This window comes from Chrysochloris asiatica, unplaced genomic scaffold, assembly GCF_000296735.1.
Source record: "Chrysochloris asiatica unplaced genomic scaffold, ChrAsi1.0 scaffold00002, whole genome shotgun sequence".
Lineage (NCBI taxonomy): Eukaryota > Metazoa > Chordata > Mammalia > Afrosoricida > Chrysochloridae > Chrysochloris > Chrysochloris asiatica.
Window position 1 is genome coordinate 11629520 of NW_006408520.1, and position 19039 is coordinate 11648558.

Genomic DNA, 19039 nt, shown 5'->3' on the forward strand with positions numbered 1-19039 from the left:
TTCTATTAGTTGTCAGCAACAAATGATTTTTTAAAACTTTTATGTTTTCCCATTTTGAAGTTTGTTGCAATGCAGCATCAATTTATAAATGATATTGTGTTGCTAATTGCAAGGCTGATAGTTCAAACCTCCCAGGAACTCCTTAGAAACCTTATACAGGGTTGTTATGAGTTAGAATCAATTCCTGGACATTTAGTAAAACAACAATAGTATAATTTAACATGAGAAAATGAATTTTTTAAATTATTTATTTGCAAAGCTAAGAATACTCAAATCAATATGAAGTAAAAAAGGCATTTAGTTAATCCATAAAGGAAATTAACTATATCTCTACCTGATCCTGTGTTATAATAGATATTGTAATATATAATATAATGAATATTGTTACTAGGTGACCTTGAGTCAGTTCGGACTCATAGAGAGCCTATGTACAACAGAATGAAACACCAGCCCATCACAGGCATCCTCACAATTGTTGCTACGCTTGAGCCCATTGTTGCTGCCATTGTTCCAGTTCATCTGGTTTGGGTCATTCTCTCTTTGCTCTCTGAACCTTTACCAAGCACAATATCCTTCTCCCAGGGACCGGTCACACCTGATAACATGCCCAAAGTATATATGAAGTTTGGTTATCCTGGATGTACTTCTTCCAACACAAATTTGTTTATTCTTTTAGCAGTCCATGGTACTTTTAATAATCTTCTCCAACACTATAATTCCAGTGCACTAATTCTTTTAGTTGTTGTTATTGTTAGATGCCATCGTGTCAGTACCTACTCACAGTGACCCTATGCAAAACAGATTGTAAGGTTGGCCTGATCCTGCCAACCTTACAATTGCTCCTTGAGCTAATTGCTGCTGCCACTTTGACAAATCTTGTTGTGGGGGTCTTCCTCTTCTTTGCTGACCCTCTACTTTAGCAAGTATGATGTCCTTCTCCAGGAACTGGTCCCTCTTAATAGTATGTCTGAAGTATGAGAGACAACGTCTGGCCATCCTGGCTTCTAAGGAGCATTCTTGCTGTTCTTCTTCCAACACATTCGTTTGTTATTTTGGAAGTCCTTGGTACTTTCTTTTTCTTTTTTTTAATGTTTTATTGTAAACCATGTGATAGTTTAGATGGGAGAACATTAGCGTTACATTCGTGCTATTTGTACATTGTTTCATTGCTATTGTTATAATCCCCTCCATGCATCATCAACCAACCAAAGGGTACACCCTGTAAACCTTACCCCTGGTCGTCAGCACACACCCCTTCTCCCTCTCTTTAGTTAATCCAGAGTCCCCGGCCATTCTAGAGTCCCCAGCTACTCCATCTCTCCACGTCATCATTTCTGCCTCTATCTCTGGCATCACTGCTTCTCTGGGTGGTAGGGTCCTGCATTCTGGTCTTCTCTCTCAATGGTCCCAGGGACCCCTGCTCCTGGACTCCAGTCAACCACTCCCCTCCTTTTGCTACAAAATGTCTACCTTTACATTTCCATCCCTCACAGTTAGTCCTGATAACAATTATTCACTATTGTGCCACATGAGTGCCATCCCCATCTCCTTTCATCAGCCCTGCCCAGATAGATGGATACGACTCAGTGGAGAGTCTACCTTCCTCCGTACCCTCTGGATCTAGGTTCCCTCTTGAAAGCTTGTAATCCAGTCACTTCTTGCCTTTGTAGCCCCCCCATTTTTGGTAGCCAGTAACCGAGTTGCCCATCCCTGTCTACCCTGTATATTGAGGGGGTGGGAATGATCCTCGCTGTAAAGATTTGTTCTCTCTTTTGAGCTACTGCATCCATATAGGTGTAGGTCAAGTTCATCAAATTGTATCAGATTACTCCTTTTTTCCTCTTCTTTCTTCTTCTAGTTGAGTTCTGATCATCCAGCCATTGAAGCCAGGGAAGCTGGGTATTATCTCCAAGTGTGTGTGTTCTTGTATATATGCCAAGTCCTTGGTATTTTTAATTTTCTGCTCCAACACCAAAACTGCAATGCATCAGTTCTTCTACTGTCTTCTTTGTTCATTGTCCCAATTTCATATACATTCAACGTTACTTAAAATACCATGACTTGTGTTAGGCACACCTTAGTCCTCAAACTGACATCTTTGCTCTTGAACAACTTTAAAGAATTCTTGTGCACCAGATTTTCCTAATGCAATACATTGTTTGATTTATTTGTTTCCGTGAGTGTTGATGGTTGGACTGAGCAAAATGAGGTCTTTGTCAACTTCAATCTTTTCTCCATTAATCTTGATGATGTTTATTATTGGTCCAGTGGTGAGGATTTTTGTTTTCCTTACTATAAGGTACAACCCATACTGAAGGCTGTGGTCTTTGATTTTCATCAGTAAGTATTTTAAGTCCACTTGATTTTCAGCAAATATCACAGGTCATAAATGAATATTCCTGCAATACTGATGCCACATTCTTCACTGCATAATGCAGATTTTTAGATAAGTTTATCTGCATACTTAGCTTATATGATTAAATGTATTTGTGTGTTTTAAATGTCTGTAAAAAGTATGTAAAGGAGTTAGTAACAATTTTGCTTTTGACCATAAAGAAATAGATTTCACATAAGTTTTAATTATTAAATTGTTGTTGTTGTTGTTATGTGCCATCGAGTCGGTTCCGACCCAAAGCGACCCTGTATAGGGTTTCCGAGGGTGTAAATCTTTACGGGAGTAGAAAGCCTCATCTTTCTCCCGCGAAGCAGCTGGTAGTTTCGAACCGCTGACCTTAAGGGTCGCAGCCCGATTCGTAACCACTACGCTACCAGAGCTCCTTTTAATTATTAAATAGGATAGTTTATTAATGTAGAATCTTCATTATTTAGTTCCTTTTTCAGTTTGCTTTGAAATAAAAGAAAAGGTCAAAAAAACATGTTTATTCATTTCTATTGGTTGGTTGCAATTAAGTGCCGTTGAGTCGGTTCCAACTCCTAGTGAATATAGAGTTTACGATGAGCGGCTGGTGAGTTTGAACCACTGATGTTCAACTTTGCAGTTGAGTGCTTACCCTACAATGCCATACTGTATTAGTTGGTGAGAAAAAGGATCAACTGCAAAATATATATAAAATTTGTGAAACTCAAAATTTTGGTGAAAATAAAAGTATGATTATATAGCTATTGAAAATTAAATGATTTGTTAATTTGCATATATAAGTTGTCATTAATTTTTATATATTATATGTCATATATGCATAGACATATACATAAAACTTTCAGTTTGTCATACTGTATTGGCATGTGTGTTGCTGTGATCCTGGAAACTATTCCATCCATATTTTAAATACCCATAGTGTCACCTCCAGTGGACAAGTTTTTGGGAAGCTTCCAGACTAAGAAACCTAGGAAAAAGGAGAGTCAGACAATTTTTACAAGAATAGCAGCAGAATATTGATATAGTGCCAGAAAGTGAGGCCCTCAGGTTGGAAGACACTGAAAATACAGCTGGTGAAGAGCTGCTCTTCAAAGTGAAGTTGACCGTTATGGCTTGAATGGAGCAGAGCTTTTGAGATCTTTCTTTCCTGAAGGGAAAAACTTAAAATAAGAAGAAAGAGCTACAAATATCAATTAATAATTGGAATGTGGAATGTACAAAATATGGATCTAGAAAAACTGGATTTTGTCGAAAAAAATGGAAAGCATAAGAATTGTTATAGCCATAAGAGAGCTGAAATGGACTGGTATTGGTCATTTAGAATTAGATAGTCATGTGGTTATTGAAAAGGAATAATGTCACATCATCAGAAAGAACATTTCAATATCTATGTTTAAGTACAACTTAACAATGGTCTGTGGTTGGATAATAACAACATGTCTATAAGGAAGACTGGTTAATATCAGTGATTTAGGTATCTAGTGCTGCTATAACAGAAGTACCATAGTGGATGACTTTAATTGAAATATATTCTCTCATGGTTTTGGAGGCTAGAAGTTTGAATTCAGGGCACCAGCTGGAGCGGAATGTCCTTATCTCATTTAGGCATTTGTTTGTTGGTCCTGCATTCTTTGGAGGTTTTTTTTTTATGTGTCTTGGCATCACTCTTCATCTGGATGTAGGAGTTTCACAGTGTAGTGAACCCAGATCCAAAGGAGGCACTCCACTCCCAGCTCTTCTTTCATGGTGACAGTGAGCCTTTCTAGCTCTGCTCACTTCCCTCAGATTTGATAACTGAAAAGAGATTGACTCCAGATACAGCCAATCCTATAGAATGATTCCAGTTTCACTAAAATTATACAAGTGAGGATTTACAACACATAGACTAATTACATGGTATCAGAGCTGATCAAGTAAGATTGCATAGTGGTTGTAATTGCATCATACTAGATCTCATCATGGAGATGATAACTGCTTCTTAACTGCTAAGCCACTGAGAATTCTGGCACAGCCAGACTGACATAAAACATTAACAATTACAACCACTGTTATTTAAATTTCACACCAATCACTAAATGCAATGGTGAAGGAATGAGCTCTGGTAACATAGTGGTTACGAATCAGGCTGTGAACCTTAAGGTCAGCAATTTGAAACTACTGGATGTGCCACAGGAGAAAGATGAAGCTTTCTGCTCCCGTAAAAATTTACAGCCTTAGAAAACCCTGTACAGGGTCGCTATGAGTCAGAACCGACTCCACGGCACATAACAACAACACTGGCTTTTGTGTTCTGAAATTGATCAAACAGGCAGTCATGATGCATTGATAATTGTCTAGGATTAGAATGCAAAAGTTGGAAAAAAAGAAGGATCAATAGTTGGAACTTATGACCTTGGTGATAGAAATGATACTGAAGATAGCATGATAGGATTTTGCAATGACAAAAATGGCAACTATACATAATGACCACATCAAATGAAATAAACAGGAATTAAACTGATTACATCAGTGCAAGAATGGAGAAGCTCAGTATCATCAGCCAAAACAAGGCCAAAGGCAAACTGTGACACAGACAAACAATAACTCATATGCAATTTCAGATTGAATCTGAAGAAAATTACAACAAGTCCATGAGAACCAAAATATGACTAAAGTATATCCTAACTGAATAAGAGGTAATTTCAAGAAGAGAGTTGATGCACTGAACATTTTGACTGAAGATCTAAGTAGTTGACATCAACACATGAAAGGAAAAGATCATTACAGACTGGCAAGAAATGAAGACCCAAATGGAAGTCAAAAGAGACTGAAACTTGTTCTTTAACATTGAGAAACTAAAGCGATTAGAAGAAATGATGAAGTAAAAGAACTGAACAGAAAATTTCAAAGGGCAGCACTAGAATTCAGAGTAAAGTGTTACAATGAAATGCACAAATTCCTGAAGTTAGATAACCAAAATTCAATAATATACTCAGCATTTCTCATTGAACGAACTGAAAAAATTCAAACTTCAGCTTGCAATATTGAAGGATTCTTTGGGGAAAATGTTGAATGAAACTCAGTGTGCAAAATATTGAATGATGCACCAAGCATTTAAGGATGGAAAGAATACAAAGAGTCACACTACCAAAAAGAAATTGTTGATGTTCAACCATTTGAGGTAGCATATGCTCAAGAGCCAATGATACTGAAGGAAGAAGTCCAAGGTACATCGAAGGTATTGGAAAAGAAAAGGCTCTGGGAATTGATGCAATAGAAACTGAAATCGTTCAACCAAATGATGTGGCTCTCAATGCACGCACTCATCTATGCCAAGAATTTGGAAGGCAGGTACTGGACCAACTAATTGGATGAAACCACTATTAGTGCCCATTCCAAAAAGAGGTGATCCAACAGAATGCAGAAATCATTGGACGATATCATGAATATCACATGGAAGTAAAATTTTGCTGAATATAATTTTTAAATGGTTATAAGAGTATATTGACAATATTGACAAAGTTTCAATCTGGATTCAGATGAGGATGTGGGACAAAGTTATATCACTGTTGATGTCAAATGGATCTTGAGTGAAACCTGAGAATATCGGATACATGTTTACCAGTGTTTTATTGACTACCCAAAGATTTTGATTGTGTGGATCATGACATGCTGTGGACAACATTGTGGAAAATGAGTATTCTGTAATACTCAGTTGTGTTCATGAGGAACTTCTACGTAGAACAAAAGGCACTTGTTTAAACAGAACAAAGGAAGACTTGTGGTTTAAAAATAGGAAAGGTGTGCACTGTAGTTGTATTCTTTCACCATATTTATTTAGTTTGGAAGGCTCATTAACAAACAATCTAGTGAAGAGCACTTAACAAGCTTACACTTGTAGATTAAAGATGACAACATTTTGTGTGGGTTGCAGCACAATGTAAAGAAAGCAAATATCCTCCTCACCACTGGACAAATGAATAACATCAAAATAAATGGACTAAAGATCGAAGTTGTCAAAGACTTCATTTTGCTTGGATCAACCTACAATACTCATGGAAGAAGTAGTCATGAAATCAAGTGACTTATTGTATTAGTCAAATGTGTTGTATACGACCTCTTTAATGTGTTGAATAGCAAATATGTCCATTTGAGGACTAAGGAGCACCTGACCCAAGCCATGGTATTTTTAATAACCTCATATGCACGTGAAAATTGTATAGTGAATAAGGAAGACCAAAGAAGAATAGATGCATTTGAGTTATGGTATTGAGGAAAATATTGAAAGTGTCATGGACTGTCAAAAGAACAAACAGATCTGTGTTAGAACAAGTACAGCCAGAATGCTCTTTGGAAACCAGGACGGCCAGACTTGATCTCTCATACTTTGGACATACAGTCAGGAGGGACCAGTCCCTGTAGAAGTATATCATGTTTGGTAAAGTGGAGGGTCAGAGAAAAAGAGGAGGACCCTCAGTGAGATGGATTGGCACAGTGGCAGCATCAATGGGCTTAAATGAAGCAACAATTGTGAGGGTGGTCCTGGACTTGGAAGTGTTTCGTTGTGTTGTGCATAAGCAACAATTGTGAGGGTGGTCCCGGACTTGGAAGTGTTTCGTTGTGTTGTGCATAAGATTGCTATTAGTTGGTATTGACTCAATGGCACCTAGCAACCACAAGTCCATATATAATAACCAGAGTCAACAAAGTATTTTCTGAATGACTGTTGCTTTTGTTACGTGCTGTGGAGTCGGTTCCGACTCATAACGACCCTGTACAGGGTTTCCAAGGCTGTAAATCTGTACGGGAGCAGAAAGCCTCATCTTTCTCCCACGGAACACCTGGTAGTTTCAAACTGCTGACCTTGCGGTTCACAGCCCAATTCGTAACCACTATGCTACCAGAGCTCTATGCACTAGACAAATAGCTAATTGCTAGTAATGAAAAAGTAGGCATTAAAAAAATCACCAAAACATATACGATGTGGTACTACTGATGTGTCACTGTTGGATCAGCACTCTTCTGTAAACTACAAGGTTGGCAGTTCAACCCCACCAGCTGCTCCTTGGAAACCCCATATGGGGTTGCTATGAATCAGAACCGAATTGATGACACTTAACAATAACAACAATATATACAACATATTACTTGACTCAAAAAGATAACATTTTACAGCTTAAAATGGAAAAATGACATGTAAATGGGTAAGTTCCAAACCAAGAACCAATCCACTTATGTAGAGTTGATTCCAAATGATAGGACTTTATAGGAGAGAGTAGAATTGCTCCTTGGGTTTCCAAGCTTGTAAATGTTTTTCAAAGCAGACTGCCTCATCTTTTTCCCATGGTGTGACTGATGAGTTTGAACCACCAATATTTTGGTTAGCAACCCAATACTTACCCGTGTCACCAGGAATTCAGCTATGTTGGAGGTACAAGAGGGACTGTAGTTCCTCAGTGGAAGATCAGGAATTTAGATAAGAGTACAGAAATGGCTACAAGCATACATTGACAGAGAACTTCCAGAGGTTAAAACCAGATTCAGAAGAGGACGTGGAATGTAGGATGTCAGTCCTAATGTCCGATGAATAGTGTCTGAAATCAGAGAATATCAGAAAGATGTTCACTTATGCTTTATTTGATTTTTGTAATGGGTTTTGATTGTGTGGATCATGATAAGCTATGGACAACATTGTGAAGTATGAATATTCCTGAACACTTAATTGTGCTCATGAGGAATCTGTACCTGGACCAAGAGGCAGTTGTTAGAGCAGAACATGGGCACAATTAATGGTTTAAAATTAAGAAAGGTAAGACAGGGTTGTATTCTTTCACTATACTTATTTAACCTGTATGCTGAGCAAATAATCTGAGAAGCTGGGTTCTGTGAAGAAAAACATGGCATCAGGATTGGAGGAGGAAGACTCATTACCTTCCTGCGAAATGCAGACGATCCAGCCTTGCTTGCTGAAAGCAAAGAGTACTTAAAACACTTACTGATGAAGATTAAGGACCACAGCCTTTGGTATGGATTGCATTTCTATATAAAGAAGGCAAAATCCTCACCACTGGACTAATAACATTCTTATCAACGGAGAAAAGATTGAAGTTGTCAAGGACTCATTATTCTTGGATCAACTATTAACACTCATGGAAGCAGCAGTCAGGAAATCAAAGGACATATTGAATTAGGCGAATCTGCTGCAGAAGACCTTTTTAAAGTATTGAAGAGCAAAGATGTTCCTTACCCAAGCCATGGTATTTTTCAGTAACCTTGTATGCATGTGAAAGTTGGACAATGAATAAGGAAGACTGTAGAAGAATTGATGCTTTTGAGTTATGGTGTTGGAGGAAAATATTGAAAGTGCCATGCATGGGTTGCCAAAAGAACAAACAGTTCCGTGTTGGAAGAAGTCAGCCAGATTGCTCCTTGGATGCCAGACTTCCTCTCCCATTCTTCAGACACATTGTCAGGAGGGACTAGTCTCTTTAGAGGGATATCATGTTTGGTAAGGTGGAGGGTCAGCGAGATGGATCGGCAGAGTGGCAACATGAGTAGGTGGCTCAAGCGTGGCAACAGTTGTGAGGTTGGACCCGCACCAGGCAGTGTTCAGTTCTGCTGTGCATAGGGTTGCTGTGAATTGCTACCTACTCGATAAAAGCAGGAGTGGTGAATCAGGAATGCTTCCTAGAGGAATTGTGATGCTGGATAGTAATTTCCCAAGATTCAGAACGAGTTAATCAGATATAAATTCCCATGTATTTGAATCAATTGAACTTCTAAATATTCCATATGAATACTGATAATTTACTGCTTATTATTATGAAACACTGATGAAAGTGAGCCTTATTGAAAACATTTTTGGGAAGTCAAAAGTTATTATTGAAACATTAACTATGGTAATTGATTTCTTTGTAGGTATTCAAAGCAATGAATATTTCACAAATCCGAAATCCTTCTCTGCCTAGCCCAGACAAAATGCCTGAAGCCTATTCTGCAAAGATTGCTCTTTTTGGTGCTGGGCCTGCAAGTATCAGCTGTGCTTCCTTTTTGGCTCGATTAGGCTACTCTGACATCACTATTTTTGAAAAACAAGACTATGTTGGTGGTTTAAGGTAATGTCTAAATTTCTTTTATTTTTATAATGACTAAAATGAAGGGATAAAAAATTATGAAAATTATTGGTTCATAATTATATAGAAACTTCAAGCTCACAGATGGTATTGTAAGTGTTCTTTCTACAAATGTTCAAATTTTGATTATATTACTCACTTTCAATTTTACTGTTTGTTTGAAACAGTATTTATTTTAAATTTCCTCTAATTATATGAATTTAAGATTAATTTAACCCAAATATTTTATAGATACCAATCTTGGAAAAAGCTGCTTTGTCACTGTGAATCATTCCTTTAATGAAGATATTTCTGAAAATTATGGGATTTAATGATGGGGAAAACTAATTCCATAGAATATTAGAGTATTCATTTTTTTTATCAGGAAGTTCTTGCTCATGTATTTTAAGTTTATAATAATCTTAAGTCTTGCATGTGATTACAATTAAGTAAGAACCTACTGAAAATGTTCTGGTGTAATATGTTCATGCAGTGTTTTTCTTATAGATTCCTTAATGGTATTTGATATTATTCATTATCATTAATTTAAGCCTGAATTCTGTCATATAGATATTTTACTCACTTGAAAAATATGCACTTTGTTTCATTAAGTTTATTCAAACCAAGGTTAGTAAATACATATATACTTTGATTTACTTAAATTAAAAGGGACTCTATAGTGATCACGTACTACATTTATGATCACAGAAATTAAACTTATTATAAATATGGAGTATATATTAATTTAGCTTAAAACATTCAATGTAAGAATAAAGAATTTGGATTTATAACATTGGTCAATTTTCTGTAGGCGTCATCTTACTTAGAAAAAGAATTACAACCATCTAGTCTGTTTTTGTATTTAGACTTTAAATTTGTGATAATAACTGAACCATTCTTTAATTAATAATTATCAGATATATTCACCACAGAATGCATTTAATAAACTTCTGACTGTAATCTGTGCTTACAATTTTTACATATTCTGGCACCTCAAAAATGCGTTAATAAATGTGTGAAGTTGAATAGTGATCAAATGTCCGTATGTGAAACCCAAGAAAAACTATCATAATCATTAATGGAATCATCAGACAAAAATATCACATAGTAAGAGGACCCTTTAGAGAAGATATGAAGACTAAATAAGCCAAACAAATAAATAACTTGATTGTCAAGAATTAATTACTCCTCTGTATTGATGTTTCACCACTAGGAGTTTTAGAAGATTATACATACTTTATCCTTTTTTTTTTTCCCCTAGAATGTAAGCTGCGGAATACATTATTTTGCTGAAAGGAATTAGACTATCTTTTTAAATGGTGCTTTATCCAGCTTTATTAATTGGAAAAAAACATAATCTATTAACAACATATGTGTAGCATTGTGCTATTTTTTCAATTATACACATCAGTGAATATTTGAACTAATTTAAAAAGTATCAACTTAATTGTTGTGTATCTTGGAAACATTGAAAAAAATATATATTCCCTTAATTACCTTTTCACAAGAAGACTAAAATGGAAATAGCCCTGTTTCAGAATTACTCTCTGTTGACAGTTTTGGTAGAAAATTGTCATGATTGTTACCATCCCTGTGACTTTTTAAATTCAAATGTTGGTGGATATGTGGCATGGCATGGGTTCCTACTCATAGTGACCCTGCATAGGGTTTCCGAGGCTATAAATCTTTATGGGAACAGAAAGCCTCATCTTTCCCTGTGGAAGAGCTGGTAGTTTCGAACTGCTGAACTTGAGGTTAGCAGTCCCACTTGTAACCTCTACGCTATCAGAGCTCCTTTTATGGCAGCTTGTTGTTAAGTTCCTTTGAGTCATTTCTTACCCATTGCAACCCTGTATAGGGTTTCCCAGAACCAGCTGGTGAGTTTGAAACTCATATCTTGCTGTCCAGCTTATTAACCCACAGTGTCACACCAGGACTCCTTAATGCAATCTAGGCATTTCTAAATCATATAAATTTATGCTAAAATTATGTTTTTATATATTTGCTAATTATTTACTAGTAGGATGTTGTTGTTAAGTGCCGTTGAGTCGATTCTGACCCATAGCGACCCTTTATAGGGTTTCCAATAGATAATGTTTTTTTCCATCAAAATAAGGCAGTTGCTCATTCTTCAAGGGCATCAAGGGCTACGCTATAGAATTTTTGTTTTGGAAACTTACCCTATCCACCTTATAATCCTGATTATACTCCTTCAGTGTTTTTTGCTGTTGTTCTATAACTCTAAGAACATTTTCAAGGAATATATTTTGAGCCCTTTGAGGATGTCAGAATTACTAGCTTGGTGTAAAGGAATAGAAACAGTTCTTCAGGGAAGGGTTAAAGAGATGGAAATACTGCCTTCAGAAGCATATGGACTTAGATGAAGGCTATGTTGAGCAACAATAACTTCACATTTTGATAATATTATTAAATAAAGGTGTCTGTAAATTTGTAGCAATACTTTTTGACTGTTGAACACAGTGACTCTGGAGGATAAATGCTAGACTAAGAACTACACGTTTTAGTGTCTTGAGCCTAATAGCCACTCCACAGGAGAAAAATGAGCCTTTCTACTCACATATTGATTTACAAAATCTGAAAACTTAACAAAGTTCATTGAGTGTAACCAACTCAACGGCACTTTCAAGAGCAAATTTCTTGACTTATCCTCATATGTTATAGGAGACCTGGTGGCATTGTGAGATAACCATTGAACTGTTAACTTCAAGGTTGGTGGTTAAAACCCACCAGCAACTCTAACAGTTGTAAGTTGTGCATATTCCTTAAGATAGAAGTTGAGTCTCGCCAAGAAATGTTCATGATCATTAGCCATTGTTCTTGTTGTTGTTAAGTGCCATTGAGTTGGTTCCGACCCATAGTGACCCTGTATAGGGTTTCCAAGGAGCAGCTGGTGAGCTTGAACCACGGACCTTGAAGTTCAAAAGGCTATGCTGTCTGGCACATTAACCCACAGCACCACACTAGGACATTAGCAATTAGAGAGATGCAAATCAATACAACAATGAAATATAATCTCACAATAGCAATAACAGAGAAGTTCAAAAAGGAGAGAACAATAAATGCTGGTGAGGATCTGGAGAGACTGGGATCCTCCTACATTGCTGGTGGGAATTCACAGTGGTCCAACCACTCCTGAAAACAATATAGCACTTCCTCAAAAAGTTGGAAATAGAAATACCATATGATCTAGCAGTTCCTCTACTTGGTATATATACACAAGAAATGTGATCCATAACAAGAGTAGATATTGGCACAGCAATGTTTAAAGCAGCAGTATTCACAGTAGCAAAAAGATAGAGACGTCCCAAGTGTCCATCAATGGAAGAATAGAAAAGAAGCTTTGGTATATAACCACAATGGACAATTATGCTACCTTGAAGAATAACAAGGAAGCTGCAAGCTACCATATAACATGGATAAATATTGAGGACATTATGCTGAGTGAAATTACTTAGTCACAAAAGGACAAATATTACAAAAAACCATTATTGTAAAAGCTTCAGAAAAGATGACCATAATAAAAGGAAAAAAAAATTATTTGTTGGGTACAGGTGTGGGAAGGGGAGGATGGGATAGCACAGGGTAGAAGTATGACACATCATAGTTTGGGTGTTAGGGAGGATAAGACATAAGAAGGGGAAGGAGAATAGAAGAACAAGGTGGGTGGGCGAACACTAAGGCAGGTTTGCATGGGTCAAGTGAGACAGGTAAATAGTGATGTATGCTCAACCTTGGAAAAACAGGGCTTTGTGATACAGTGATAGAGGCATAGTCTGAATAGGTTAAAGAGGGGAAATAATGTTAAGATGTTTGAATGCCTTATGAATATTGGTTTCCTTTGCCTACTTATATAAAATAGACACTTGAGAGGAATACAAAGGGATATTAGGAAACAAGATTACAGAAAGCTTATAAGCACATCTTCAGTCTATAATTGATTAGAATACCTAAAAGGTGAAATAGGCTTTCAGCAGAAACTTTGTAATGAATAGAACCTTCTGTGGGATCCTAATTTCCATACAGAACCTTCTGAGGTTGATGATTCCCAGTTGAATGGAAAAGCAGACCAGTCTGGAACAGGTAGAGAAATAGAAACTTCTTGAAAGAAAGACCAGCAGGAAAAATCCAAAACAAAATTGCAGGCTGATTGGCTACTACAATAACAAGCAAGTTGTTTGCTGGGAAGCCATCAAGGCAAGCAATCAATTCCTTTCAGGATAAACCCCCATCTAAGACTGAAACTCAAAGGGAACACATGAGCAGACATGTAAGCTTGCTGGTGACCACAGTGGTCTGCTGGTGAGTGGAAGCGGGGAAAAGGCAGCAATGAAGATATGGGAACATGTTCCATAGACTCCAGTCAACCGAGAGATGAGAGAGATAAGAAGAAGGGCTGATTGGTTTGAAGTGTGGTGAGACCTGGGGTCACCTGAACTCATGGACAAGGACGTAGCCACGGAGGGTGAGAGCTGAGAGTGAAGCGTCCATCTGATATGTAGTGAGGGGAGACGCACAACACCCAAACTTTTTGTTTGTTAAAGGAAACAAGTGTAAATTGCTCAACTTGATGAACTTGACCTATACTTATGGATGTAGTAGCTGAAAATATCAACTAAGAGGAGTCCTCACATCAAGGATCAATCCTATCTCTTTTGTATACAGGGTTGATAGGGACAGGCAACTTAGACATTGGCTAACTAAAATGGTGGGGGTGGAGTCTATAAAGATATGAAGTAGTGACTGCCTTACAAGTTTTCAAGAGGCAGTTTAGTTTCTGAGTGTGTGGAGGAAGGAATAGTAATCATCTTGTCTAGATGGGTACAGTGAAAGGAGATGGGGATAAGATTCTTATGTTCAATAGTAATTGTTATCATGACTAATTGCAATTGTCACAACTGTAAAGGTAGAAGTTTTAACAAAAAGAGCGGAGTAGTTAATCTTATAGTTTAGGAAGAGTGGACCCTAGGGCCATCAAGGAAGAAGAGCACAGCGGAATGTGGGCCCCTATCCAGAGAAGCAGCGACACCATAGATGGAGATAGAGATGAGGGCCTGGAGAAATAGTTCAGCTGAGGACTCTAGACTCATGGGAAGAGAAAGCTGTGTGTTGGTGGCCTGTTGCTGGTGGCCAGGAGGCAGGCTTGCAGAATGTGCTGTTTAGCTGTTTAAATGATTATATATTTCTCAGTGTTTTTATGTACATCCACTCCCCCCCCCAAAAAAAACACATAGGGAATAGAATCAAATACTGTCGAATGATGATGCTCGGAGGAGATTGTAATTATTGCAGTGAAGCAATGAGTGTAAAACCAGTGTTCTCCCATGTAAACTATCACTCAATTCACAATAAAAATTAAAAGAAAAAAAGTTACAGTCTCAAAACCCTAATACAGTGTTGCGATGAGTTGGAACCACCACTCATCTGGTATTTTGTCATACTATGGTGGTTTGTGTGTTGCTATTAAGCTGGTTGCTATGCCACTAGTATTTTAAATACCAGCAAGGTCACCCATAGAGTCCTGGTGTGGTGCTGGACTGAAAAGTCAGTTTTAACTGTGAGGTCAGTGGTTCAAACCCACCAGCCACACCTTTAAAACCCTATACAGGGTTGTTATTCATTGGAACCAATTCGTTACTTCTTAACAACAACAGGTGGAAAGGTTTCATTGGAGCTTCTAGACTAAGACAAACTAGGAAGAAGGACAGGTGGGACACTTTTGAGATCTTATGAATACCCACAGAACAATGTCAGATATAGTAATGGAAGATGAGACCTCAGGATAAAAGATGTTCAAACTATGGCTTGGAAAGAGATGTCTCCTCACAATAGAGTTGACCTCAGGATAAAAGATGCTCAAAATATGGCTTGGAAAGAGATATCGCCTCAAAATAGAGTTGACCTTAATGACATAAATGGTGTCTAGCTTGTAGTAGACCCATTTGTTGATGGGTCATAACTGAAAATGAGAAGAAACACTGCAAACCTCCATTAATAATTAGAATGTGGAATGTATGAAGAATGAATCTAGGTAAATTGGAAGTTGTCAAAAATTAAATGGAGCACATAAATATCAATATCCTATTGATATTAGCAAGCTGAAGTGTACTGTTATTGGCCATATTGAGCAAGACAGTCACATGGTTTACTATGCCAGGAATGAAGAATTGAATGGAAATGGTATCACGCTCATCATTAAAAAGAACATTTCATTATCTGTATTTAAGTACAGTGCTGTCTGTGAATGCAGAATATCAATATGCCTTCAAGGAATACCAATAAATACCATTATTATCCAAATTCTGCACCAGTCACAAAATCCAGTGATGCAAAAATTGAAGAATTCCACCCATTTCTTCAGTCTTAAACTGATCAAATTTGCAATCATGATTCATTGATAAATGCTGATGATTGGAATGAAAAAGTTGGAAACAAAGAGGAAGGATCAGTAGTTGGAAAATATGACCTTGGTGATAGAAACAATGTCAGAGATCACATGATCGAATTTTGCAATACCAATTACTTACTCATTGCAAATACTTTTTAAAGCACTATCAAATGTGACTATGTGCTTTGATCTCACTAGATAGAATATACAGGAATCAAATTGACTACATCTGTGGGGACAGACTAGGGAGAAACAAAACCTGGGAGAAACTGTGGAATAGAAGATCAATCGCTCATATACATGTTTAGGCTGAAGCTGACAAGAATTTAAAAAGTTCCCATCTTCCAAAATAATAACCTTGAGAATATCCCACATAAATTACAGACCATGTAAATAGATTTTATGCATTAGACAAAGGAACGAAATGAGAAGAGTTGTGGGATGATATCAAGAACAGCAGGTTGCATGAAGAAAGTGAAAAGTCATTGAAAGTACAGGAAATAAGAAAAGACCAAAATCGATGTCAGAAGAGACTCTGAAACTTGTTCTTGATCTTAGAGAAGCTAAAGTGACTGGAAGAAATGAAGATGTAAAAGTCTGAACAGAAAATTTCAAAGGGTAGTTCAAGAAGACATAGTCAAATATTATATTGAAATGTGCAAATACTGGGAGTTAGAAAAACAAAAGGGAAGAAGAACACAGTCAGCATTCCTTAAACGGAAAGAATTGAAGGAAAAATTGAAGCCATGGTTTATAATACTGAAGAATTTGTGGGGAAAATTATGAATAATGATCGAAACAGCAAATAAAATGAAAGGAATACACTGAATCACTGTCATTTCAAGAAGGTACCTTGTGATCAAGAACCAATGGTACTGAACGAAGTTCAAGAATCACTGAAGGTATTGGTGAAATACAAGGTTCTTGGAATTGGCAGAATGTGAATTGAAATGTTTCAACAAATTGATGTAGCAATGAGGTGTTCACTCATCTATGTCAAGAAATTTGAGAAGTAGCTACTGGACCCACCAATTGGAAGAGATCCATATTTATGCTCATTCCAAAAAACGGTGACCCAGTGAAATCCAGGAATCATCGCACAATATCATTAATATCACATGCAATTAAATTTTGCTGAAGAGAATTAAAAAATGATAGCAGCAGTATATTGACAGCTGCCAGAAATTCAAGATGGATTTAGAAAAGGATGTGGAATGAAGGATTTTATTACTGACTTCAGATGGGTCTTGTCTGAAAGCAGAGAATCCCTTGTGCTTTGTTGACAAAGGCATTCAGTTGTGTAGATCATAAAAACTATAGCTGATGTTGTGAAGAATGGGTATTTCAAAATACTTCACTGTGTTTATGAGCAACCTATACATAGACCAAGAGGCAGTCTTTCAAACAGAACAAGGGGAAACTGAATGGCTCATAATCAGGAAAGTTGTATATCAAGGTTATATCCTTGTATCATTTACCTGAATTATATGAAGAGGAATGTGGCATATAATTAGAAAAGACTCATTAACAGTCTGCAATTTACAGGTGATACAACCTTGCTTGCTGGAAGTAAAGTGGACTTGAAATACTGATAAAGGTAAAAGATTCTCCCTTCAGTATGGATTGCATTCCCCATGTAAAGAAAATGAAAATCTTCACAACTGGGCCAATAAATGACATCATAATAAAATGGTGAAAAGATTGGAGTTCTCAAATACTTCAATTTGCTTTCCTCCACAATAAATACTTGTAGAAGCAGCAATTAAGAAACCAAATGATGCATTAGGCAAATCTGCTGCAAAAGAACTCTTAAAATGTTCAAAAGCAAAGATGTCACTTTGAGGACTAAGGTGCTTCTGGCCCAAGCAATGGTATTTTCAGTTGTCTCATATGCATGTGGAAGTTGGGCAATGAATAAGAATACTATAAAACAATGGATACTTCGAGTTACTGTGTTGAACAAGAACTTTGAGTGTTACATGGCCTGCCAGAACAGCAAACAATTCTGAATTGGAGGACGTACATAAAGAATACTCCTTAGAAGCAAAGATGTCAGAACTTCGTCTCTTGTACTTTGGAGATATTATGAGGGATGACCAGACTCTGGAGAAGGATATTATCTTTACAAAAGTGGAGGGTCAGCAACAATGGAATCAAACTGAACTACAATTTTGAGGATGGTGCGGGACAAGTCAGTGTTATTCTGTTGTGCATAGAGTTGCTATGAATTGGAACCACCTCTAATGGCATCAACATTAAGATGAGTTGGAATTGACATTGGCGGTCAGTTTGATTTTGAGTTTTCCTGTATTATGTTTTATGCTGATTGACAGTAGAGTGAATTGAAATCGAATAAAAATAGTTATAGTAAGGAGAAATATTTTGAGATCATGTGTGATGCAATATGTTGTTGTTATTAAGTGCCATTGAGTTTTTTTGGACTCCTAACGACCCTGTACAAAGTTTCCAAGAGGCCGCTGGTGAATTTGAACTCCTGACTTCGTGGTTAACAATCTAGTGCTGATCCTACAGTGCCATACCCCAAGATTTCTAGTGTGATGCAATATACACACTCATATAATCTGGTATATTTAAAAGAAGTAATGAAAACAGAGCTATACCAAGGTATGAATACTGTGGTTTAAAAAGAATGGAAGGGACATTTTCACTTATATGAAAAAAACAAAATAAAAAATGAATACATGGGGAAGAAAATTTCTTGTTATGTGACCTGTACTCCACTGATTGTACTAAAGGATTTTTTGTTACCATTAAGAAAATTTTATTTAAAATCTTAGATTGTTAAAAAAAAGTACACATAGAAGAAGAAAAATGCTCTCAGAAATAGAACAAATTTGGAAAGTGATCATATCATTCCTTTCAAATTACATCTTCTGTCTTTTTATCCAGTTTCTCCTCCAAAATCTTAATGGGTAATCTCATTTACTTTCATGGTGTAATAACAACTCCTTGCTAATTATTTTAAAAAAATTATGTTTTCTCTAAATTCCCTGTGCTGAAAGCAATACACTCATAGATACAAGCCCTAGTTATCTGTTCTTCATAAATTTTGCAAGCTATTTTGGGTGTGTGTGGGGGGTATCATTCAGAAACATGGTAATTATCTGGACGACCCTCAATTTCCTGTTAATTTTATTCTGTGAC

General features: G+C 36.8%; 1 protein-coding gene across 1 annotated transcript in view; it reads left to right on the plus strand.

The window, feature by feature from the left end:
• Positions 1-19039, plus strand: part of DPYD (dihydropyrimidine dehydrogenase) — a 1478957-nt gene that overhangs the window by 391190 nt on the left and 1068728 nt on the right. Inside the window, exon 10 of the mRNA XM_006831042.1 lies at positions 9275-9471. Within this exon, the coding sequence (XP_006831105.1) occupies positions 9275-9471 (197 nt within the window). The remainder of the gene's footprint in view (positions 1-9274; positions 9472-19039) is intronic.